Genomic DNA, 26,449 nt, shown 5'->3' with positions numbered 1-26,449 from the left:
AGAATTGGGTTTCCGGTGTGCATTAGGTGCGACCCATGTATTTTTCAGAATAGTTTCCAACAGTATGTAAAAAATCAGGGGCGGACTGGGACTGATAAACGGCCCTGGACTCTGGCTCAAATTAGAGGAAACGCACACTTTCCCAAAGACATGTTTTAACCTCTAACAGTTCGGCTTTACCCAAAACTAAAAGCTTCTCGACTGGAGAGCAGCTGAGAGAAAGAGACTAACTTTTTTTCATGTTGTCGCCGCATTTTTGTCACTCTTTTTGTGGCTTTTTTGATGCTTTTTCATTACTTTCTTTTTTCTGGCGTGTTTTCATCACGTTTTTGCCACTTTTTTGTTGTATTTTTGTCATGTTTTTTTTTTTTACTTTCTTGTTGTTTCTTGTGTTTTTTCTACCGTTTTTCATCATAGTTTTTGTTGCTATTTTGATGCTTTTCTTTTAAGCTTTTAGATTTGGGTAAAGCTCAGTTAAAGTGATAGTGACCTGGTTTTGTAAAGTTTTCACCGGTTGCACTTCCCAGATTTCTGCAGCTAATCAGAGTCAAGCATCCTCCCGTGTTGACCAATGAGACGAGCTTTTCCTGAGAACCGGCCTGTCGGGTCCAATCAGGAAAGGGAGGGGGAGGGGCTTGATGGTTTACTTTTGAAAATTCTGTTCCTGCTCATTTTGCAAACTAAGAAGGGCGTTCTGGTCCAAGAAGGGAGGAATTTACTTTCAAATTTCCCTCTCCTCACTTTGCAAACTTACAGACTATCCCTTTAAGGCGGGGGGTAAGAGATTAAGATGCCAGATGGGCGGCCCTAGAGCCAGTGGCCCTTCTGTGCTCTTCCAGAATGGACGTGTGGCCAGTCCGCCCCTGGTAAAAAATCAAAGAGTCTCTTTCAAAGATAACGGATGAGTTTAATGCCACTGTTTATGAATCCAGTCAGGATTTAAAAAAAAGCAGGTCCATCCCAGTTCCCTGATCGCTGTAAATCTTAGTTTTCTTCCAGCTTCTGTTCTTGACCCGTCCAACAATACGACTATCGCCCTCTCTGGCCCAGTGGGCGACCGCAGTGCAAGCACCGGGGACCTTCTCTCCACGTCGTGAGGCAGTTTTTTTTGGTCAGACGTACCCGACTGTTCGGATTCTCCCCGCGTTTAAGTTCTGAAGGGCAAAACCCCCCTCACGTACGACAGGTAGAAGTCCACGTTCTGAGTGAAGTCGGTGCAGATGTTGGAGTAAGTGTCCACCAGGGTGCAGTAGAGCGCCGTCCCGCCCAGGCTGATCACCACGGTCACCAGGCAGAGGAGCAGGAGGATCAGGCAGGAGTCGCCGCCAACTTCTTCTGAACGGGACACAAAGAGTGGGTGAAGTTGGATAGATATTATTCTCACACATGGGAGCGATTTAAAGCATTGACATCCCTGCATTAAAGTTTAGGGGTAAAATTATTCATTTATTTTATTTCTATGTGTTTGGCCTGTTCTTCTATGTTTTGTATTTATGAGATGGACGATGTTCGGCTGGGAAGAAATAAAGGCTTCTGAATCTGAAGGCCCGACCTTAGACCAAGCACGTTTTCTGAGGATGAAAAAAAAAAATGGCGACTAAAACGTAGCAAAACAGTGACAAAAAAAGCGCAGAGAAAGTGGCGACATCGCAAACAAAATACGATGACAATGTGAGTAAAAATCTTTCAAATGAGGCGTCACACTATAGGCTGTGAGCTCCAGTCGAGAAGCTTTTAGATTTGGATCAAGCTGAACTAGAGAAAATGTGCTCTATTAAGGCGAGGGTTAAGAGGCTAAGTTTGCATTCCTGTGTTCTGGGACGGCAACTAATGTTTTTTTTTCATATGTCCACGTTAAAGGAATAGGCCACCGTTTTTACATACTAAAATATGTTCTTACCTCACTTTAGCCGAGTTAATATATCCCCGTCTGGTCTTTGTCCGTGCGCTCTGTAACGCAAACGGAGCACATACGCAGCCTCTCCCACATGTCACATAGCTCCAAAAAAGCTCACGATAGAAGCTACCAAGCTCTTCCACGTGTTCCCTATTTAAATAAAGTTACGTGAAGTGTTTTCATGCGAAGTTTATTTACACAGAAATGTAACATGTCGATTTTAGAAGCAAATAAAAAGGGGGACTATATTGTGAGGCGTAATGATACGAGGAGTAAAACGTCCGCGCAGTAACTCCTAAAGGTTATTGACGGAAGTGAGCGGGGGGAAGTCTTTAGGAGTTACTGCGCGGACGTTTTGCTCCTCGTATCATTACGCCTCACAATATAGTCCCCCTTTTTATTTGCTTATAAAATCGACATCTTACATTTCTGTGTAAATATACTTCGCATGAAAACACTTCACGTAACTTTATTTAAATAGGGAACACGTGGAAGAGCTTGGTAGTTTCTATCGTGAGCTTTTTCGGAGCTATGTGACATGTGGGAGAGGCTGCGTATGTGCTCCGTTTGCGTGACAGAGCGCACGGACAAAGACCAGACGGGGATATATTAACACGTCTAAAGTGAGGTAAGAACATATCTTAGTATGTAAAAACGGTGGCCTATTCCTTTAAGGTCAAAATATGTCGACTGAAGACTTCTTGATGGTGAGAACAGTTACACATAAAGATAAAGATAATGAATACTATCAAAATATCAAAATGTTTTTTTTTTATTTAATTTAATTTTTTTAAATAAAAAACGCCATATTTGGATAGACCAGTGTTTTTCAACCTTTTTTGAGCCAAGGCACATTTTTTTCCTTGAAAAAATCACGAGGCACCACCAGCAGGAAATATAAAAAAAATGTAACCCTGTAGCCTATATTCAGTTGTTCACATCAAAGTGTCTTGAATAGGAACAGCGTATAGTCTCACTACCCACAATGCCACAGTCACCGTCACCTGCCACATCCACGCATCACTATTTCTCTTGTTTCAAAGAAATGAGCGACCTGATATGGAGTAATTATTACATGGTAACTCTACTCTAGACAGCACAGACACTCGAAAACGGTACATTTGCGGATAATAATGAATTTCTTTTCAAAAAAACAACTAGGTGAAATTGGATAATTTACCAAGGCACACCAGACAATATCTCACGGCCCACTAGTGTGCCACAGCACGGTGGTTGAAAAACACTGGGATAGACCATGTTTACAATCCCAAAAAATCAGAATAATCATTCAGGATAATCTGATTAGTTGTTGCAGACGCAGTGCACATCTTTCACATATTTCCAACTTTCCAGAAAAAAACACTACTTTTATAATGCAATCTCGCATCAAACCCACTTTAAAGGAACGGATTTTAAAAAAGTTAAAATAATGTATTTTCCTCCCCCTACATGTTCCAGCCCTGTCCTAATGTGTAGAATGAGCTCAGACCTGCCCCTGAAATCCTGTCACTCAGAAAGTTGTTACTTCGAGTCCGAATTACCGTCAGGCACGAGCTTAATACAGAAGCTGCAGTTACACGGATGACCTGAGGTGGCAGTAGTGAGTAGTCCCTTTAAGCACCTCTCACCAATCCATCGCCATAGCATCTTCTCTAAACCTCAGATGATTTGAGCTCGATGTCATACCGTGCTCCATGCCGTCGTCCGGCTCGCTGAAGCGGACCTTGCGTTTGGCGTTCTGATCGGTGACCGTGCTGCTGGGGGGGGGCAGTCCATCCAGAGACGCTCTCCTCCGCTTCAGAATGGACACCAGGCCGTCGGGGGAAGAATTCTGAAATCATAACATGCAGTGACACTGAATAAAGCTGTTGTTGTTCTGTGAGAGTGACAGTTTTAGCCACTCTGGAGTCAAAGGAGAGCAGCATCATCTTAATGGTTATCGGCCTGCTCTCAAACACAGTCCAGAGAGTCGAGCCGTTTCACATCAGAGACACGTTTTTTGATGTATTTATCACTAATAAAAATATCCATTAAGAAGCCTAACATATTGCATGTGTGGATAAAACGTTTTTCTGACTCTGAAACATCCATTACGGCACATTCAGCCTAAACTAACACCACTACCTCCCGCATTAACGTCAATAGCTGTCTGTAATTCTAAGAGCACAGAGTAAAGGCAGCATACTGTTGGCCCACTGACCTCGCGGAGTCAACAGCCCACGAGTAATGTCCATATATAAAGCTTCAAGAATGACTCTGTTTCTCTATGGTTTAATCAGGTCACAGCACTTTGCCTCTGGACTCTCTGTTGACTGCACAGGAGCTATAGCATTTAGCGTGTCAGATACTGCACATGCAAAGCGTCAACATGAAAGACTATTAGAGAGCTGCTCACGTCTAAGTAAGATTTATAATAACTCTCACCATGTACTGCATCTACTACTCCTTTTTGTCGCACACACGAGTTTCAGAAGGAGTGGGACAGGACAATAGCTTCACTGTGAAGGTGACGATGCATTAGACACAAACACAATGACAGCGCAGGAAGGAAAGACGAGATGTGCAGGATGTGAGGGCAGTTGTTGTGTTCATTCACATCTATTTGACCTCCAGTTTGGTCTGTCTGAGCTTTTTTTCTGATATTCATTTACATTTCACACATCTCAGAATCTATAGTATCTCATGCTCAAGATTAGTGCGACTGTTCCTACTTTATTTTCCTTTATACCATGGTCTGGGTGAATACTGGACTCTGATTGGCTGGTGCATTATTTTGGTATAACCGCACACGTAGTCCGGTAGTTAAATCACTGGGATATCACTCCGCTGTGGCGTCGCCATAGCAACACATGACACAGCTGAATCAGATAAAGGCGTAATTAGTGACTGACAGGAACGTATGAGATGGATTTTGTGTTAATTTCAACGTTTTTGGCCAAAACAAAGCGTTTGCTAAATGTTTGTAGAGGAGAGTGAGCAGCTAGGTTAGCTACTGTTAATAACATATGAGCTTTACATTTCTATTGAAAACGGTTAAGGCTATTCATCATTTTCAGGCGTACATAAAATGATCCTGCATTGAAGCATATTTGTCTGGATTAGTAAAGTCAAACATAAAAGTTTGAGTTGGGGGGGCCCAGGTGTGAGCGACTCCACCGCAGCTGTTTCCATAAACAGTTGAGCTGGTTGAGCTAGCTAGCTTTAGCTTCAGGTTAAACAGCGTAAAAGTGAAATAACTCCTGCCCACGAGTGCCGCATATCGGTGTTTACTTCCAGGGAAAAGTGTTTCCGGGTTAGTCCTGTTGTGTTGTGATTCTGTGCTGATGTTGTGTCGTTGAGCCTGACTGAGATCCTCGTAATAGCTGCGGAGAATGACTCGCTCTGAGACCAGCCTTCAGTGAGTAAACTATTCTTGGAATCCTATTTCATGTTTTCAGGTCCTGACAACTTCAATAAACGTGCAGATTTGTATCATATCTTGTTTATTTGAACCCCCACAAGGGGATCCTAAAAAAGGTGCTTCAGTCTCGACACAAAATATGTGAGTACGTTTAGTTAAAGTGTGAGTTTAGTTAAAGGTGTACTGTACGCACCCCCCCTTTGTTGGAGAGCTTTGCCAGGTCCTTCTCTGACGCCTGAGGGACTCCCGTGGGCCACTCCACCCTGAGCTCCTCCTCTTCAGGGGTGGTCTCCTCCTCCACCTCCAGCCCCTCCTCAAACGTCTCGTCGGCCCCGTGCGAGGGCTCAGAGCGAGGGAACTGCGCCCGGCCCTTGGCCTCCATCAGCAGGGACTTCAGCCTGTCCACTGGAGAAAACACAACTCATTGTTATTTTTGTGCTAGACTGTAAGATCGAAAAACGTCTGATCTTTATCTTTGAATTCGAAATACTGTCCAACTCTCGTACAATATGGGCTACATTTAAATATTGATTTTGAAGATATCTCTACTTTTGAAAATACGCCACACATTCTTCAGGAAATAACCAGGAAATGAAATCCCACTGACCGCGTCGCCAGAGGCCAGTAAAAATGATTGAAGGCGTTTAAGCCAGAGATCGTAGCCCAGAGAAGGGATGTGACAAGCCTGTTCTGAGGTCAAATCATACACGTAATAGACGTCTAATTGCAAGATGAAAGCACGGTCTGTAATATATAAAACTCCTGCTTTATCCTGTTTTTCATACATACACATTATTGTAAGTTAAACAATGTGAAATCCAAAGATAAGATGTAGAAAATAAGTCCATAAAGCCTGATGAGGCTGTTGAGACAATCACCATCATCCTGACAGGTTTTCAGCACATCATTCTTGCTCTGGATGTCTCTGAAAACCGAAGCCAGCGTTCTCTGCACAAAAGTGGGGGAAAGAGAGTTTTGAAAAAGAAAAAGGCATCATCCAAAACATGAGAAATAGATTGTAAAGCATTACCTGCTCAACATTGCTGCTGGACGGTGAAGGACTGAGGGAAATAGAGAGGGGGGGGAAGTCAGTGACATAGTTAATATCCAGTCACATAGAGTCAAGAGTCTTGCCTGAGCCGCTTTAATGCTTCCACCTGCACAAAATGGCCGCAGGCTGCAATAACAAGAGTCTGACACGTAAGTCTGGCATGAAGGAATTTTAATATTGATTTCCTTTCCTTATTGTTTTAATCAAAGGCTGAGTGTGTTTCATGAGAGAGACTATCCATTCGCCCCTTTATACAGGCAGTGTGGGTGAAGTGTCTTGCCCAAGGACGACACATTATACGATGCTGCTACAGTGAGCCTCCAACCGACTCCCACATGTTTGGAGCGTTTCAGTTTTATGCAGCTAAAATCTGGGACAGTTTTCCTGAAGATGTAAGACAGATCTTCACTCTGACACTGCACAAATGCGGCTATATTTAGCTGTGCACATTTTAGGCATTCTTCACTTTTAATTCAACTTTATGATGATTATTTAACCCCTTAACCCCTGCCTTAACCGAGCACATTTGCCCCAGTTTGGCTTTAACCAAATCTTAAAAGCTTAAAGGGGCTGGATGCAAGTTGGTCATTTTATGCTCACTGCTGCCACCTCAGGTCTTACGCGTAACTGCAGCTTCTATATTAAACTCGTGAATGACGGCACTTCAGACCTGAAGAAACAACTTTCTGAGTGACGGTGCAGGATTTTAGAGGCAGTTGTGGTGAAAAGGTCTGGGTTCATACTTCACATTAGGACACGGCTGGAACATGTAGGGGGAGGAAAATACTTAATTTTAACATTTTTAAACTCCATATAGACCCTTTAAAGCAGGGGTGCCCAAAGTGGAAACAAATCTGTTGGCCCACCAAAAAGTGACCTACTTTAGTGCTGCGTTTGGTTAAAACTAACTCTCTTCCGTTCATTCTCAATGGTAAACATGGATGCAGTACACTTTTTGGCCACCCGCATCAAATTGGGGGCGCTGTTTCACTCCTTTCGCAAAGTTAAGAAAACACTGCTGTGGTGTCTCTGTATTTATAAATCACAGAGCGCTGCAGCATCAACTTTCACAGATTTCCAACTTTTATTGCAAAGGTTGTTAGCATGAACAACAGAATATGTTAAAAATGGACTTATAAAAGAATTGATGCTTAACTGACACTTTCATAATAATCTAATGTGGCATTTTCTTTGAGTGAACGAAGGAGGTAAAGTTACTGTAGGTGCTGTAGATACAGGTGATTTTTGCTTTTTCTACATTTTGCACTAAATTGTTACGATGGTTGATTTAGTTCTACTAAAACTAGGCTTTTGCCATAGTTACCATTTGTTTTGATATAGCATGTTATTTGCATAGATAGAATCAAATGCAAATGTGGGCTATCGAAAACATTAAAACTCATTATTATACGGCTCTTCACAACGTAAGTAGAAGCTCCGTTGATTTGAATGGGATTTCCCAACGTTCTACCGGTCATTATTTTCTGATAAAGGACCTCTGAGAAAAATAATGACGCTGCCAATGGCAACGGAGTTGGTGCTTTCATATCACTCCGCACGTACGTAGCAGCGACACTATCTGTCCCGTCACTGAGAGAGAAGTCGGGGGAATTGTTCGTGAAGTTAGCGTGAGTCTGACTTTCAACTTACCAAGAGATTAGCCACCATTCCTCCAACTGCACCTTCAACTAAGTAGCTAGGCTAGCTGCTAGCCTTGCTGCTTCTAGCCTAGCAAAACGTTGCCGAGCAACGCGCAAACTTTTGGGAACTATTTGTCGCGGAAGTCATTAAATAAACCTTTCGACTTCATAAAAGTGTACGAAGTTTATGTTGTGTGTGTTCAGTTGGCAAATGGCCGAATAATAAGCGGGATAATGTATAGAACGCTGGTCAGTATCGGGAAAATAAGCACCTTCAGGGAGAAACAAGACGGTTCGCCCTGAAGGTGCTTATTTTCCCGATAATGACCAGCGTTCTATACATTATCCCTTACATAAAATAACTATTATTATTTGCAGTTATATGTGTTTTGTGCTTGACTCTTGTTTGGCCCGCGACTCACAAGCACTTTTTCATTTTGGCCCTCGGAGACAAAACGTTTGGGCACCCCTGCCTTAAAGGGACTAGATGCAAGTTGGTCATTTTATACTCACTACTGCCACCTCAGGTCTTCTGCGTGACTGCAGTTTCTATATTAAACCCAGGCATGAAGGCAATTTGGATCCAAAGTAACAACTTTTTTCAGTGCAGGATTTTAGAGGCAGTTGTGGTGAACAGGTCTGAGCTCATTCTACACATTAGGACATGGCTGGAACATGTAGGGGGAGGAAAAATACATAATTTTAACATTTTTAAACTTGTGTACAGTCCCTTTAACCCTTGCCTTAGCCGAGCACATTTTCTCCAGTTTGGCTTTACCCAAATCTAAAAGCAACAGAAAAGTGACAAAAAAAACGTGGCAAAAACAAGACAAAAACGCTGAAAAAATGTGACATAAAAGTGAAAAAAATATTACAATACTAATGAAAAAGTGACAAAAAACGACAACAAAAGAGAGAAAAACAAACTAGGCATAACACTGTGCACTGGGTATAGCCGAACTGGAGAAAACGCATCGGGTTCAGGCGGGGGCCGAGAGGTTAAAGGTTAAAACACTTTGAATTGCTCAGTGAACAAATAGCACACAATTGATTTCCGTTTATTTGTGTTTGTGTAACCAGGTTTAATAGTGTGCGCATCCAAATGTTTCAAACCTTTGTATTTCTCTGTGTACATGTTCATCATCAGAACATCACGTACCTGAGATGAGTCCTGCAGATTTGGCTCAGTGTCTCCATGTGACTGTCTCCCTCAGAGGACGGCGATGTCTCAGCACCGCTCCTCTCCTTCCACTCACCCTCTGAAAAACATGTAAGTTCACAGAAACGTAATGTTAGAAACTGAGCAAAGGAGCCGCACAATACACGAGCAGTTTAAATTGAAGCAGTTGTACTACAGTAGGAGGGGGCCTGATGCAGTTCTTGTGCTTAAGCCAAATTCCTCTGCGTTTGGAAAGGCCGGGACACTCCTTTGGCAGATACTGTGGAATTCCTCCTCCCAAACAAGGACTATGGGGAAACACCCTTTATGCACCCATTATCAGACATTATACACAAGCCGTACCCCAGCTCTCCTGCAGGGCGGCGATGTTGGACAGGAGTCGTTGGTGGTAGAGCTTCTCCAGCTCCAGAAAGTGAATGGCCCACCGGTCTGGATCACGGCGCAGTTAAAGACTTTGCACGCTCAACATGGATGTTTAAATAATGAATCTGACAAGTTTCAATGAATAATTTGACGGACATGGATTGTATCGTTTAGTTTGTTGCTTAGCAGTGATGGAGAGTTTGTTTATGCAGCGCCCGGTGCAGTTAAAGCAGCTAAAAGCAAAACTGGCACGGCAAACGTAATGTCCCACAAAAATCATCTGAATAAAGAATGACCTGTCCTTCAATGCTCTGTTTTAACAATCAGTGCTGAGACTTCCTTTTCCAGTGCTTTATACAGGCAGAAGCATTTTATCAAACAGAGGAAAGAGAATTGGGCAAAACTGCAACTGTTGTTTTAGACCATAATCTTGGGATTTTCGACATATACAGTACAACTTTGAGCACAATTTTCCAAGAAATGTTGATTTAATTCCAGTTTGAATCCAACTTAATGCTTTTTAATGACATTTGAAGCAGAACTAAATGAGTCATGCAACTAGAGGCCATACACGCCACTGCGGGTGTCGTAGCACGTTACGGTTTTTCACTCATTAATTGTCCGTGAGAGTAAATCCTACGCTGACAGAAAAGACAAAGGGACAGAGGGATATAGTACATCCAATTACACAATGGAGGTCATTTTTTTCACTTAAACTTGTTTGTAAATACTGTTTAAGTGGCGCTAGACCGCAGTTAGCTTCTTCTTCTTCGTGATTCCATTAGTGTGTATTGGTGACTCCGACCCGAAGGAAAATTGCATTTGTGGTTTTCTGGCCAGAGACACCAGGGGGCCCATCAACACTTGTATTACCCCCAGAGGAACTACGAAAAGGATTTATGAAGGTAAACGAGTTACTTAGTGCTGCTTTAAAGCCTTGATTTTGGCACAGTTCATCTTATGACTTTAAGGACTTAAAGGAATAGGCCACCATTTTTACATACTGAGATATGTTCTTACCTAACCTTAGCCAAGTTAATATATACCCGTACTATACTCCTAAAGACTTCCCCCCGCTCACTTCCGTCAATAACCTTTAGGAGTTACTGCGCGGACATTTTGCTCCTCGTATCATTACGCCTCACAATATAGTCCCCCTTTTTATCTGCTTATAAAATCGACATGCTACATTTCTGTGTAAATATACTTCGCATGAAAACACTTCACGTAACTCTATTTACACAGGGAACACGTGGAAGAGCTTGGTAGCTTCTATCGTGAGCTTTTTTGGAGCTATATGACATGTGGGAGAGGCTGCGTTTGCGTGACAGAGCGCACGGACAAAGACCAGACGGATATATATTAACTCGGCTAAGGTTAGGTAAGAACATATCTCAGTATGTAAAAACGGTGGCCTGTTCCTTTAAAGCTTTGTCATGTCCCGCGGAAACCCTGTTTTTCCGGTATGTGTCTAAGGCTCTTAAATGATCATGTCTAGGTTTTCTGGTGCTAATTAACAAATAATGCTAATGTGTGCAATGTAATGTCAACACAAGTCCAAGTCAAGGGGGCAAAAACATTTATAATATTGTGTTTGGTACTTTACTGTGTGCTGTCTCTCCCCTGTTTTTTTGCTTGGTTTTGTTTTCCAGAACCATACACAGATTCAGGTTATTGCCACTGAAGTTACATTCACAAACTATATGTATAATTGTGCTGCATGAAACATAAACTGGCAATAGCTATTATTATTATTAGTATTTGACTTTACGATCCATACTAAATGGAACTAAATCAAATCACTATTGAGTCTAAAGCAAAGGAGCAAGGAATATCAACAAGGTCTAACTAAGGGGGACTAACTAACCAGGGACTAAGCCAAGGAAAAAGGCCGCGTTGCACCGCTTGAGAACCCCTGCCACAGACGGCCCATTATCCTCCCAGTCCCTTAAACATAATGAACACAGACGTCACTGTTCGCTGCCGTTCCCATGGAGACGTCCCAAACCGAGCAGAGGCGACGCCCACAGCAGGGTTCAGGCTCGGGGCCAGAGAACCAGGCAACACCCAGTCACTGTGGGACTGACACAATGTGGGCTCCGCTCCTCTCTATAACAGTCAAGCCCTTTTCCTTTGTGCGGAAAACGATAATAGATGACATATAATTATACATTTCCATAGCAGCTAATGGAGCTGCTTTTATCTGCTACTTATTTAAACTTTATGGCCAATGTTAGTCTAGGGAGGATGACACGACAAGTAAGATTCAATATTCATTTAACATTCAATACCAAAACGTCTTTCTTTGACCTCTTACCACCCGCCAAAACCAAATCCATTCTCTCCTCTATGCCATTGTCCTCACTTTTTATTTCCCTTATGTGTTTTTGTCACTTTTTTATTGCTTTTTTGCTGCTCTTCGGTCACTTTTTTGCTGGATTTTTGTCTTTTTTTTCTGCTGGATTTTTGTCTTTTTTTCTGCTGGATTTTTGTCACTTTTTCTGCTGGATTTTTGTCACTTTTTTGCCGAATTTTTGTCATTTTTTTGCTGTATTTTTGTCACTTTTTCTGCTGTATTTTTGTCTTTTTTCTGCTGGATTTTTGTCACTTTTTCTGCTGGATTTTTGTCTTTTTTTGCTGGATTTTTGTCACTTTTTTTGCTGGATTTTTGTCTTTTTTTGCTGGATTTTTGTCATTTTTTTGCTGGATTTTTGTCATTTTTTGCTGAATTTTTGTTACTTTTTCTGCTGTATTTTTGTCTCTTTTTGCTGGATTATTGTCACTTTTTTGCTGTATTTTTGTCTTTTTTCTGCTGGATTTTTGTCACTTTTTTGCAGGATTTTTGTCATTTTCTTCTACTGGATTTTTGTCTTTTTTCTACTGGATTTTAGTCATTTTTTTGCCGAATTTTTGTCATTTTTTTCCTGGATTTTTGTCATTTTATTGCCGAATTTTTGTCATTTTTTTGCTGGATTTTTGTCACTTTTTTTGCTGGATATTTGTCACTTTTTTTTGCTGGATTTTAGTCATTTTTTTGCCGAATTTTTGTCATTTTTTTGCTGGATTTTTGTCTTTTTTGCTGGATTTTTGTCTTTTTTTGCTGGATTTTTGTCACTTTTTTTGCTGGATTTTTGTCTTTTTTTGCTGGATTTTTGTCATTTTTTTGCTGGATTTTTGTCATTTTTTGCTGAATTTTTGTCACTTTTTCTGCTGGATTTTTGTCTCTTTTTGCTGGATTTTTGTCACTTTTTTGCTGGATTTTTGTCGCTTTTTCTGCTGGATTATTGTCACTTTTTTGCTGTATTTTTGTCTTTTTTCTGCTGGATTTTTGTCACTTTTTTGCTGGATTTTTGTCGCTTTTTCTGCTGGATTATTGTCACTTTTTTGCTGTATTTTTGTTTTTTTTCTGCTGGATTTTTGTCACTTTTTTGCAGGATTTTTGTCATTTTCTTCTACTGGATTTTTGTCTTTTTTCTACTGGATTTTAGTCATTTTTTTGCCGAATTTTTGTCATTTTTTTCCTGGATTTTTGTCATTTTTTTGCCGAATTTTTGTCACTTTTTTGCTGGATTTTTGTCGCTTTTTCTGCTGGATTATTGTCACTTTTTTGCTGGATTTTTGTCACTTTTTTGTTGAGTTTTTGTCATTTTTTTGGGTCACCTTTTAGCTTTTTTTGTTGCGTTTACATCCTCATTTTCTTCTCGTTTTTTGCCTCTGTTTTGAAGAAGCTTTTAGATTTGGAGAACAGGAGAAAACATGTTCAGGTGGGAGTTAAGAGGTTAATCGCCATATTCAAAATTGTATAGATATTTTCTAATACTTACAAATCCCTGCTAAGTAATTTTAAGTCTCCGTAGCTTGATTTTTGCACGCTCCACATTGCACTGACTATTCTAAAGCCTGACATTCACCAAAGATCAGGAAATGAGATTCATCTGTGTCAGCAAAGCGGAGTTGAAAGGATACATTCTTCCTGGAGAGAGTAGGCCTCTGCGATCTGAAAGAGATAACAGGGGATTAGACACATTAGAGCACAGGAAGAGCCACTCAAGAGTCGCTCTTCTGCTCACAATAATGTGGGGTTTGAAGTAATGAAGATGCTACAAATGGAGTTCATGTCATGTGATGCTAAAATATTCTAAAGAGCCCAAAGTTAAAGCGTGAGGAGGAGCGAAGGTTACTATGGTAGAGCTGTTGAAATGCAGATGTTACGAACTGGGTCATGTTTAAGAGGTTAATATCTTAATCTTATATATCTTAATATCAGCACAATCCAATCAGTGATGGCTGTGAATCACCTATAGAGAAACACATTGTGCCTTTACACCCGAGACATTAAGTTAAGTTAAGTAATACTGTATTAATCTCTGTAGAGAAATTCGTTCTCTGCATTTGACCCATCCTCAGTGTCGCATGGGGCGACCTGTAGGAGCAGTGAGCTGCCAGCGTGGGCCGGCACTCGGAGACCCATCTCCATGATGTGGAGCCAGGCTGGTGTTCAGAAACACCTGGCTGGAGGATTCACCTATTGTACATGTTTTTATAACCTACCGCTAACCTACGCAGACACGGGGAGAACATGCAAACTCCACACAGAAAGGCCCCGTCCAGGAGGGAATCGAACCCGGGACCTTCGAGCTGTGAGGCACGAGCGCCACCGCGTCTGCATTATCATCATTATTAGACCCACACTGGTCTCACTCGAGTCATGTCACATTGTTCACATGTATATGTTGTATATTATCATCATTGTTCAAATTCCCCAAATTCCTGCAAGCATCACATGGCGGCAGAGACACGGTGAGACCTGGAGTCACATGGCGGCGCTTATGCTCGGATTAACCGTCTGCAGCTTCACATCCCTGCTGTAACCCGCACGCTTAAAAACCACCAGGTCAACGAGAATATTACCCTTTAACTGCACTTTAATGACTCTGTGAGGCTGAAATGCTCTAAAATAAGCCTTTCTCTTATAAAAGCAGGGAGATGCACATGGCAGAAGTGGTGTGTGGAATAATGGGCTAAATACACTGCAAAAAGTAAATAACACTTTGACTAAAATTAAGACTAAATACTTTAGTCGACGAAATTAACACTGGGCGGCATGGTAGCGCAGCGGTTAGTGCTCTTGCTTCACGGCTAGAAGCGTAGGTTTCCTCCAGGTTCTCTGGTTTCCCCTACCACTAAAAACATGTACAATAGAACTCAGGGACCAGGACTCCCCTGAAAAAGAGATTCTGAATCTCAGTGGGACTATCCTGGTTAAATAAAGGTCAATAAAATAAAATCTTACCAAATTGGCAAAGACAATGACCTGAAATAAGAACGAAATGTAACGAAACATCTCAGAACAAGTGAAATAACTACAACTAAAATTTGGATTATTATGCTCAAATTGAGATGTTTATACTGATCTTTTTGCAGTGTAAAGTGAGCATTACTTCTATTATAATTATTAGCAGTACCAGGAGTAGAAGGGGTCGTAGTGCTCGAGCGTTTTTACAGTGTAGATATCAGCTGATGTGAAAGTGTGTGTGTTACTGTGGTTTCTGCACGAGACGCCAATGAGCTATATTTAGCCGTCACACACAGTCACACACAGTCACACAAAGTCACACACACAGTCACACACAGTCACCCACAGTCTGCCTAATGTGGCCCAGATGGAGCGGACGACCAACACTGAACTGGAACAGGAACACAAAATGCTTTAGAATCTATATTTTAACCTTAATGGGTCCCGTTCACCCATTCTCCCTCCACAGGACGAGCATTTGGCCAATTATGCAAGTTTAAAGCGGGAGCATGTTTTCAACTCGACTGTGATTTTGCCAGGAACGGATCTTCAAAACAAATTGAATAAACGAGTTGTGTAATCGCTTTGATTTAATCTTAAAATCCTCTTGAAAAACGATTGTGACAAAGCCACTGATGAACACACCTGGTGCAGGGACAGTGGCAGCAGAGTGTAGTCCTGGTTTTCTCCCAGGGACTGAAGAGACTCCAGCAGGTCCGCACTGGGGAGGAGGGCTCCATCTCCCGAGACGCTTCCTACAAACAAATATATTTACAATAATCATTACATCTCTAGAATATTAGAAATTAATATGGATAAAGAAGTAGTTTGTCCAAATTTGGCACAATGCATTGTTTTTAGTGTAGGATCAGGGGTTCCCAAATATTAACTAAAATCACCCAACAAACACCTTGGGCCCACCCATTGTAAAATATAATTCAGGCATAAAATAAATTAAAATGTGGTTTATTAATGTTTGTTTTTAAAGTATAATTTGATATTCAATTGCAATGTTGTACATTTTGGAAATACTGTCTTGAAATCATCTTGCAGCCCCACCTCAGTGACCCGCGACCCCCCAGCAGGTGCTGACCCACCCTGTTCTAGACCGGGGTTCCCAAACTGTTTTGGCTGGGACCCCAAAATTGACACATAAACAACTCGGGAACCCCATTGTGTAAAGTTATTGTCTCTTACACTTCTTCAGGGAAGAAAAACATGTTATGATCAAGTGAATATCTCTCTAAACAGTTTATTTTGAATAATTGAATGGATTTCACTAATTATAGGGAAGGCGAGGGGAATCTTATTTGTATAGTGCTTTTCATATGACACAAGTCACACCCAAAGCGCTTCACACATGAAAGGGAGGGGGGTTCATTCCCTCCATGCTGATTTATATATAATCTATATATAGGCTGGTTTACCCTAAAAAAGGTACTAAAAACAGTAGCATTTTTCTTTTTGTTTCCTCTTGAAATCATCTGGGGACCCAAACTCAAGGCCTCGCGCCCCCCCCAGGGTCCCGACCCCCACTTTGGGAACCCTGTTCTTGAGTCATCATCTGTACTCTGCAGTAGAAGTGTTGGTCATTTCGCCTCTCATCCAGGAAGCTTCGTCAGTAACACAGACAAAGACACGTTGACCGCTCCCATGGTCTTTATAAAGTCCACCTGTTGGATCGAGATCGTTAATGTTGCTGACGGAGCTTCCTGGACAAGAGGAAAAACGTCCAACACAGATGAAGACTCACAAACTACTGTACGACTGAGAGCTTGTACAGATGTAACAGAAGAACTACAGAGCCTCTCGAAAGTATTCATACACCTTGAACTTTTGCACATTTTGTCATGTTTACAACCCTAAACATAAAGATTTTATTTTGATTTTTTTTACTGAACGTTCACACACAAGTAACAGACAACTGTGAAGTGAAAGCTAAATGATACATGATTCTGTTATTTTTCAAAAAATAGAAAACCAAAAAGTGGGGCGTGCATAAGTATTCATACAGATGAATGAATACTTTGTGGAACCTCCTTTTACAACAATAACAACACCAAGTCTTTTGTGGTCTGACTCTACAAGGTTTGCACATGTAGAGACTGACATTTTAGCCCATTCCTCTTTACAAAACAACTCAAACTCTGTCACATTAGAAGGAAAGTGTTTGTGAACAGCAGTTTTCAGATCTTTCCACATATTTTCAATAGGATTTAGGTCAGGACTTTGACTGGGCCATTCTAACACATTAATATGTTTTTATTGAAGTTCATTGAAGATTTACACTGCAAAAAGTAATTAACTAGATCAGCATAAACATCTCAGTTTGAGCATAATAATCCAAATTTTAGTTGTTTTGACGAGTTAAGAAGTTCTTGGGAATTTGTCCTAGATTATATCACTTGTTCTGAGATGTTTCTGACTCGTTTCGATACATTTCGTCCTTATTTCAGGTCATTTTCTTTGCCAATGGGGTAAGAAAATTGGTCTTATCTCATTGGCAATTTTACTTTCTTATTTCAAGCGAGATTTGCCCTAGAACTGGTCTGAAATGTCCTCAAACAAGCAAAGTAAACTTGGTCCGATCAGGAAAAGTGTCTAAACGAGTGAAAACCGCTCAAAACAAGATACATTTCCTCAACTCAAGTCATTTAAGCCAATGCTTGATATTTACTTTTTGCAGTGTGTAGTTCAGTAAAAAAATCAAAATAAAATCTTTATGTTTAGGGTTGTAAACATGACAAAATGTGCAAAAGTTCAAGGTGTATGAATACTTTCGAGAGGCTCTGTATGTAGTGCTTTTCTAGGCACCTGAATTGGCCACTTTAGTGCACTGTTCACTCACTCTTCAGACACAGACACAGATACAGACACAGACACAGACACAGACACAGACACAGACACAGACACAGACACAGACACAGACACAGACACAGACACAGACACAGACACAGACACAGTACTTCAGAGCCATTATGTGCCTGTATCTGTGCTCATGGTCCTTCCAACTACAACCAATCATACACACACTTAAATGCTCATAAAATACCACTTTCTCATCTGATCTCAAAGCTAAGGTGAGGCCAGGATGGGAATAATATTGAAGGCAGTCAGTCTACCCCAGGTCTACCCCAGGGCTGTGCAGTATGGGGAGTAAGGAACGGGAAAAGCAGGATATAAGACAAATAATATCCACACAAATAACACTATCAGACTACCCCGACTCAGAAAACCTCCCCCGTGTCTTCTTCTACTTGTTTAGACGAGGTTAAAGACAAAGGAGACACTAAGCGCCTGTTTACTCCGCAGGTCTCCATCAACAACCTGTCAGCCCCGAAGACTCCAGGGACAATTAGTCACTGCACAGCTGCTGTTGCATAAGACGGCTTTCCTCACCAGATGTACGTTACACTGCGTTTAAGAGTATAGATCCGCACTGTCCCCGAGCTTAGCACAATCCCACGTTTCCGGTCTGTGTCTGCCGTTAGGTAAACTGTAAGATTAAAGCGGATGGATTACTTTGGCGCGATTGTACTTTATCGAGTCGCAAACATTTTTGAACGGATTATGACCATTTCAGGGAATGTTTGGCTTTCACCTCAGCACCAAGTGAAATATAATCATCACTAAAGAGAAACACAAGACTAACAGAGGACAATTTTGGGCCATAAAGCAGTGATGATCCACGCGTGTACCAGTCAAAAAGTTCAGTGTACCATCTGAAAATAGCACAAATGTTGCTTCACCAAGGGTTCGTCTACACCTAAAGGTTCGACACTCAGAGAAATAGACTTTTTGTCTTTGTGTAACTCATCAAAAACACATCTGGAGTTGAATTTAGCTTAATTTTTCCCCATGTTTGAATCATCCTCCTGGATATTCTTTCTTGCTGATGTCATGAGGTGGTTCCCCTCCGTTTTCAACGTCTAAATACTTTCACTGGAGTCTGATTTCAGCTCTTAGATTGCCTTCACTATCAACAACATCTTACGAATAGCTAATGTTAATATTTATTTTTTTCACTGCAAAAAGTGCCCTACTAAAAACAGGGAAAATAAATCTTGAAATAAGACATTTTGTCTTGTTTTAAGGAAAACATTCTGCCAATGGGTTCAGCATTTTTTTCTTGCAAAGAATTCTTATTTCTAGAATATATTTCTAATCATAAAACAAGAAAGAAACACTAAATTTAAGCAAATAAATAGCTAGAATTAAGCAAAATGTCCTCAGAAAATGGAATAATTTAAGGAAAACATTCTTATTTAGTGAAAAATTGTGGGATATTTTACTTAAATGTTGCTTGATTTAAGTAAAATGTTCTAAATTACACACATTTTTGAGCAAAATGTTCTTAATAAATACTAATATTTAAGGAAAATATTGCCCGCGCCCGGAGACCCGTCTCCATGATGTGGAGCCAGGCTGATGGTCAGAATCACCTGCTGGGGGATTAACCTATTGTACATGTTTTTAGTGGTAGACATGGGGAGAACATGCTCCACACAGAAAGGCCCCGTCCTGGTGGGAATCGAACTCAAGACCTTCGAGCTGTGAAGCTGAGGCTCTAACTGCTGTGCCACCGAGCCGCCCGCTTTAAAGAATGGAATGTATTATTGATCTGTGAGAATCAGTTCTTACATTAAGAGTTGTATTATTTGTCTAAAACTGAAGAAGATTCAAAAAGTTTTTCTTTCTTGTTACAAGAAAAATTAGCATGTTTTTTAGCAAATATATCTGAACAGGAAATGACTACATTTTATTTCCTAAAATAAGATTTTTTTTTCACAAGAAAACTTTGCTCGGCAAAACATTATTACTTTTTAGGGAAAAAATAAGAACTCATTTCTTAAAGTAAGACATTTTTTACTTGCTTAGAATCCACTTTCTGCAGTGTTGGGCCATTTTTGAACAGCTTTGCATCAGAAACTTGAGCTGATTTACTTGTTTCCTTTGTCTGCATCATTTAAAGTTATAAAAAGCAGGGGAAACAAGCTCAAATATCTAAAAGTGATACAAAATCAAACAAATTCTATCCCGTACAGAGCTTTTATTACCTGTAATGTTGCCGTTGTCCCCAAAGTCCACCCCCTGTGCGCCCCCGTTGTCGTTGTCCATGTTGCTGCTGTTGCTGGTCTTGTTCCCCATCACACTCCGACGGATCGTTCTTCACATCGACAGCTGGAAACGAGTTAAAAAACAAAAACAACATAAACAACTGCAAGACCTCTGGAGCAGGTAAGAAACTCACTCGGGAATCTGTTCGGATTGTCTCGAGCAAAAGAGCAGAGGGTGTGATTCGCTCATGTGACTTCGAGTTAATCCTCAGTGATCAGAGAGAAAACACCGTCTATGAAGTCCATGCATTTTTCAAATAGCATGAGACAACTTGAAAACTGTGGACAAAGAGATCAGATCACAGCCAACAATCTTTAAAGAGGGGGTATTATGCTTTTTTCAGTCACAAAGCACCAGTCTATATCACACTACAATGATGAGCAAACCTTCTGTTGGTCTGTAAATGCAGTAAATTAGAATAACTGCCTTGTATAAAATGTCTCTCTCAAAATGGCTGTAGTGAATGTCTTGAAATAGGCCTCTGTCTCTTTAACCCCTTAACTCCCACCTGAACCGAGCACATTTTCTCCAGCTTTACCCCAATCCGAAAGCTTCTGGAAAAAAGGTGTGAAAATAGCAACAAAACTGAGGCGAAAACAAGGATGAAAATGTGAGAAAAGTGAGAAAAAATTTGACGAAAAAGTGACAAAACATTTACAAAACATTTACAAAAAAAATGACAAAAATGAACAAAAATTTGACAAAAAAGTGAGAAAAATGTGACGAAAAATTGAGAAAAAATTGACAAAAAAATGATAAGAATTTGACAAAAAAATGTGAATAATTTGATGAAAAAGTGACAAAAAATTTACAAAAAATTGACAAAAATGAGACGACTGCCCAACAAAAAAAGTGATGAAAAAAAATCGGATGATGTGAGGAAAAAGATGAATTTAGTTTTGTAGGTCTTTCAAATGAGGCGTTACACTGGCCTACAGGATTTGGGTAAAGCTGAACTGGAGAAAATGCTCTCGGTTCAGGCGGGAGTTAAGAGGTCACGAACCTCTGAGCCTTTCCGACACGCCCCCTCCACACGCTGTCTGTGGCATCAGTGGGGAGGGGGTTCTGCTGAGGAGCAGTGGTCGGTTACTCGGCTGGTGACGAAAGCTCGGAGGCGTCTCCAGGAGGTGGGGGCGTTCCTAGGAGGACTCAGGCAAACCTATCCCTAAAATGGCCGCCATCACAGTTTTTACAGATTACTCAAAAATACGTGAATGTGCCAAGGCAACACTTCAGGCATGTTTTTAATGAGGGAGTGACAGAATAACATGATGGAAAGCTTGAAAAAGTCCATTTTGCATAACACCCCCCCTTTAAAACAATCCGTGACCCGCACATGCACTGCTGCAGAATATATTCATCATTTATATAACCCTTGTCTGCTGTTACATGGCTATTTGAATTGTCATCATCCCTTGAGGAATGACGGCTAAAGATATTCAGGGAAATTGGATAAAGCTGTTTCATAACCAAGTATTTTGTGAATGTCCCTCGAGAGATAAAGAGGTTAAGGATTAAATGGAAAGTGAATTTGACTTTGTGTCGTTGCAGTGGAGGAGGAAGTTTTCTCCTGTCAGGATAAACCAACACTACTTTTCCTGAACAACTACATTCACAAGGAGCATTAACAACCGTAACTAAGCATGTAAAACAACAAAGCCATCATTTAATGTTGACGAAGGGGAGAGTGGGGGAAGATGAGGCATTTTTACACTTTATTTTACAGCCTTGATACATCGCTGCTTTTAGCACAATGTCATGTGCTCTGTAGCAATGTGTAATAACGTGTACCTATGGGTTAGATACACAATGGAATTATATGTATTTGTAGTTTGTAGGTACATCATGTAATAAAACATAACTCAAACCTTAAGCCCTAAACCATATAAATCCATCCATCCATGTTCTTCCGCTTTATCCGGGGCTGGGTCGCGGGGGCAGCAGGCTCAGCAGAGACGCCCAGACTTCCCGGTCCACACACACCTCCTCCAGCTGTTCTGACCCCGAGGCGACACCAGGCCAGCTCGGAGACATAGTCCCTACTCGACTCTACTCCGATCTCGCCCTTTCGGTCATGACCCAAATCTCATGACCATAGGTGAGGGCGGGAACGTAGATCGATCGGTAAATCGAGAGCTTTGCCCCGACTCAGCTCCCTCTTCACCACGACAGACCGATACAGCGACCGCATCACTGCTGACGCCGCACCGATCCGTCTGTCCATCTCACGCTCCATCCGTCCCTCACTGAGAACAAGACCCCGAGATACTTGAACTCCTCCACTTGAGGCAACTTTATAACCGTATAAATCTCGTATCCTATTATGTACCTACAAAGTACTAATACAAGTTATTTCATTGTGTATCTAACCCGTAGGTACAAGTTATTACAGATTGTTACAGAGCTCATTACATTGGACTAAAATGTAGTTAAGCACAATGTATCAAGGTAGTGTAAAATAAAGTGATACCCATAATAATAATATCCATCCATCCATCTTCTTCCACTTTTCCGTTGCCGGGCCATGGGGGCATCTGTTGGAGTTGCCCAAATCACATTGCACCAGCCCCTTATGGCTCCTCCTGCAGGTGGTGGGTCCACAGAAGGACGGCCTCATGGTTCTAACCGGGCCTGTTGGTCTCTCATGAGGGGCTTCTGAACCGCTCTTTGTCTGACCCAGATGCGGACTGGGACTTAAAAACGGCCCTGGACTCTGACCAGTGTGGCCCAAATTAGCGTAAATGCGTACAGCACAAATACATATTGACTTTACCCAAATCTAAAAGCTCCTGAACTGGAGAGCAACCGTGAAACACCTCATTTGAAAGCTAAGACCTACAAGAGTGATTGCAACTTTTTGTCATGATTGTGTTGTTTTTGTCATTGCTTTTGTGTCTTTGTCAATGTGTTTTATCACTTTTTTGTGGCTTTTTTCATTGCTTTGTTGCTGTGTTTTTGTCTTTTATTTGTTGCTGTTTTTTTGTCATGTTTTTGTTGTTTTTTGTCACGTTTATGCCACGTTTTTGTCACATTTTTGTTGCTTTTACGGCACATTATCGTCCCGTGTTCATCCTCCTTTTCGTTTTTCTATTTTGACGCTTTTCTTTTGAGCTTTTAGATTTGGGCAAAGCTCGATTAAGGCGTAAGATTAGAGGTTAAGGAGAAAATTGAGAGGGCAAACCAGCGGCCCTAGAGCCAGTGGCCCATCTGTTCTCTTCCAGAATACAGGACATATGGCCAGTCCGCCCCTGGTCTGACCCGTCACCTATAGGACCTGTTTGCCCTGGGAGACCCTACCAGGGGCACGAAGCCACGACAACAGAGCTCCAGGATTATTCAGGCGCTCAAACCCTCCACCAGGTTAAGGTGGCGGTTCCAGGACGGACCCATAATAATAATAATCATCATATGCTACTTCTGCAGATTATGTCATTTTAAATCAATGTAATATTTCATGCTAATGTGCTCGTCACTACAACACCCAGATCCACCAACAAACCATGCAAAAACTAAAGTACATTAACATTTTCTGTAGTGTTTTATGGAGCAGAGGCGGCTCAAGTTTCCCCAACGCCCCTGGGTCAATTATTTCTTCTCTGAAAATACTAGTTGTGTTTATTTAAAGGTACACCGCGTAACTTTTTGGACTATACTGTTGCCATCAATACAAAATATGCTCCTAATGACCAGCTCAACACAGAAAATGCAGTGGATAATCAAAGAACTGACTAGCATGAGAACCAAACCTGTTTAAATCTCAAATCCTGCTGACTTTAGTCACATCTCCATGGAAACGAGCTGGAGACGCACCCGCTCCCAGTAAAGTTACAGCCAGTCTTAGGAGAGATGAGAAGGCACTTGTTTGTTTGTACATTTACGAGGTGTTTTTTCCAATTATGAAAATATCTGACGCAAAATAAATGCTTGTATTTCAATATTTTTTATAGGGTAAAATGTTACGCAGTGCGGCTTTAAGAAGAAACCTGCCCAAGATATAGATCTGCTTTTACACCAACAACAAAATGACCAACATCAGGAAAAAACATCTGCCCACATGTTGTGATGATAGTTTATGATCAAGCCACACAACAGCAAAAAAAATGTATCTCACAAAAACATTTTTTTTTTTTTTTTAAACATGAAGGTGGCTCAATTGACCCCGCTCTCCCCTACATGACATCTCAGTCTCCTAAAATGGTGATGATGTTGCGCGTGCACCCACGTATACGCGACGTGCTCAGGCTGCGCGTGCTACTCCCGCGCACTACAAAAACTGACAGATTTTAATTTACGCGTAAATCCCAGCTCTGTCGCACGGCCCGAGCGAACAGCTTCTAACAACTGTGAGACAACGACACGCCCCTGACAAGTGATAACTCTCTATATATATACCCTATACCTACTACAGGATATATGACTCATTTATTTACAGCTATATAACTGGGCAGCGTCTGCGAACATCGTGCGTAAAAGCGTCGTGTTTTTCCTCTTATCTCGTCGCCATTCCGCCTGCGTAACGTGTGTTCGTATATCTCTGAAGTAAAGGTACAGACCACATCACGCTGCTGTCCTGGCCGTGGTTTTCCTCCCCGCACATCCTCGCCTTGTTCCGTCTCTGGCCGTGTCCTCCTCCTCCGCGCGCCCCGCGTCATGCCCCGGTTGACTCCGACGCCGCCGCTGCTGCCGCTGCTGTTCTCCGCGTATTCCGTTATTGCCTCCTCCTCGTTAAATCAATCTCTGTTCCAAAGCGCACCGCTGCTTAACGTGTTTACGTCCCGAGGAGAGGGGCCGGCGCTGCCCCCTGGTGGCAGGTCTGGGCCATTGTCTGTAGGGCTGTATGTGTAACATGAGGTGAGCAGGGGCGGACTGGCCGTGTGTTCATTCTGGAAGAGCACAGAGGGGCCACCGGCTCCAGGGCAGGTCTCGATTTTCTCTTCTTAACCCCCGCCTTGACCGAGCTTTACCTAAATCTAAAAGCTTCAAAGGAAAGCATCAAACTAGCGACGAGGAAAAGCAACAAAAAAAAGCTATGAAAAACCAACAGAAAATCCCCAAAACACGACAAAAATGTGCCGGAAACACAACTACAAAGCAACAAAACAACACAAAATGTGAAGATAAAAAAAACATCACAAAAACATAACAAAGCAACGAAAAAAAGCAATGAAAACCCAACAAAATAGCCATAAAAACAAAACAAGACAGTCACGAATACACAACAAATACACACAAAAAAACACAAAAAGTGACGAAAAATGTGACGAAAACACACTAAAAAAGTTAGGAAAAAGCAACAAAAAACGTGACAAAAAAGCAACGAAAAAAAGCTATGAAAAACCAACAGAAAATCCCCCCAAAATACGACAAAAATGTGCCGAAAACACAACTACAAAGCAACAAAACAACACAAAAAGTGAAGAAAAAGAAACATCACAAAAACATAACAAAGCAACAAAAAAAAGCAATGAAAAACCAACAAAATAGCCATAAAAACATAACAAGACAGTGACAGTTATACACAACACATACACACAAAAAAAGCAAAAAAAGTGACGAAAAATGCGACGAAAACACACTAAAAAAAGTTATGAAAAACCAACAAAAGATCCCCAAAAACACGACAAAAATGTGCCGGAAAAGCAACAAAAAACGTGACAAAAAACCAATGATAAAAAGCTACAAAAAAACAACAAAAAATCCCCCAAAACACGACAAAAATGTGCCGGAAACACAACTACAAAGCAACAAAACAGCACAAAAAGTGAAGAAAAAAAAAACAGAGACAAGACAGTGACGAATACACAAGAAATACACACAAAGAAAACACAAAAAGTGACGAAAAATGTGGCGAAAACACACTAAAAAAGCAATGAAAAACCAACAGAAAATCCCCAAAAACACAACAAAAAATGTGCCTACAAAGCAACAAAACAACATAAAAAGTGAAAAAAACAAAAACAAATACACAACAAATACACACAAAAAAACACACAAAAAAAACACAAAAAGTGACGAAAAATGTGTCGAAAATGTGGCGACGTGCCAAAAAGTTTTAATCACTTTCGTAGATCTTAGCTTTCAAATTAGGCATTACACTGTTGCCCTTCGGTCAAGAAGTGTCGCATTGACGCTAATTTGGGCCAGGCTGGTCAGAGTCCAGGGCCGTTTTTGAGTCCCAGTCCGCCCCTGGAGGTGGGTGATTATTTATGGGATGTTCATATGGAAGCGTGTTACTGTTATGTAGACCTATACTTATCAGCAGAGGTTTGTAGAAGTAGAAAAAAGTCGCCTTCATAATGAAAATACTCCTGTGTGAGTGTAAAAGTATGATTCATGGTTTAGGACGGGGAGGGAAACCCATTAAACAACATTTCACTTTTATATTTTTGACTTTTACAGTCCAGGCCACTCAGAAATCTTCACACGAGAACATTTGGATTTTATAAAAAGGACATTGCTTTATTGTTTGTGATGTAAAAGACACAGACTTAAGAAAAATGAAAC

The 26,449-nt window shown here is 41.2% G+C and overlaps 1 protein-coding gene across 2 annotated transcripts; it reads right to left on the bottom strand.

Annotated features, from left to right (window-relative positions):
* Window positions 1-875: 875 nt before the first annotated feature.
* On the bottom strand, window positions 876-24,561 carry cnstb (consortin, connexin sorting protein b). 2 transcript variants are annotated; one of them, XM_079572237.1, is made up of 11 exons: window positions 24,499-24,561; window positions 19,885-20,008; window positions 15,473-15,582; window positions 13,498-13,528; window positions 9,511-9,597; window positions 9,148-9,247; window positions 6,328-6,358; window positions 6,176-6,245; window positions 5,491-5,702; window positions 3,584-3,728; window positions 876-1,335 (listed from the first exon to the last, which is right to left on the bottom strand). In XM_079572237.1, exons 2-11 carry the CDS (start codon window positions 19,973-19,975, stop codon window positions 1,148-1,150), a joined length of 1,065 nt encoding a protein of 354 aa, XP_079428363.1. In that variant the 5' UTR covers window positions 19,976-20,008; window positions 24,499-24,561; the 3' UTR covers window positions 876-1,147. The 2 variants fall into 2 exon arrangements, with proteins under 2 accessions (XP_079428363.1, XP_079428364.1); XM_079572238.1 differs by having other exon boundaries at window positions 876-1,332.
* Window positions 24,562-26,449: the final 1,888 nt, after the last annotated feature.

Source organism: Gobius niger (assembly GCF_951799975.1).
Source record: "Gobius niger genome assembly, chromosome: 15".
Taxonomy (NCBI): Eukaryota; Metazoa; Chordata; class Actinopteri; order Gobiiformes; family Gobiidae; genus Gobius; species Gobius niger.
This window is presented reverse-complemented; position numbering and strand designations above follow the sequence as displayed.

Coding starts and splice junctions, on each gene's coding strand:
- cnstb (XM_079572237.1), bottom strand. CDS start 19,975: ATGGGGAACAAGACCAGCAACAGCAGCAACATGGACAACGACAACGGG. Junction 15,583..19,884: donor GGACAACGGCAACATTACAG/GTAATAAAAGCT, acceptor ATTTGTTTGTAG/GAAGCGTCTCGGGAGATGGA. Junction 13,529..15,472: donor TGCCACTGTCCCTGCACCAG/GTGTGTTCATCA, acceptor TATCTCTTTCAG/ATCGCAGAGGCCTACTCTCT.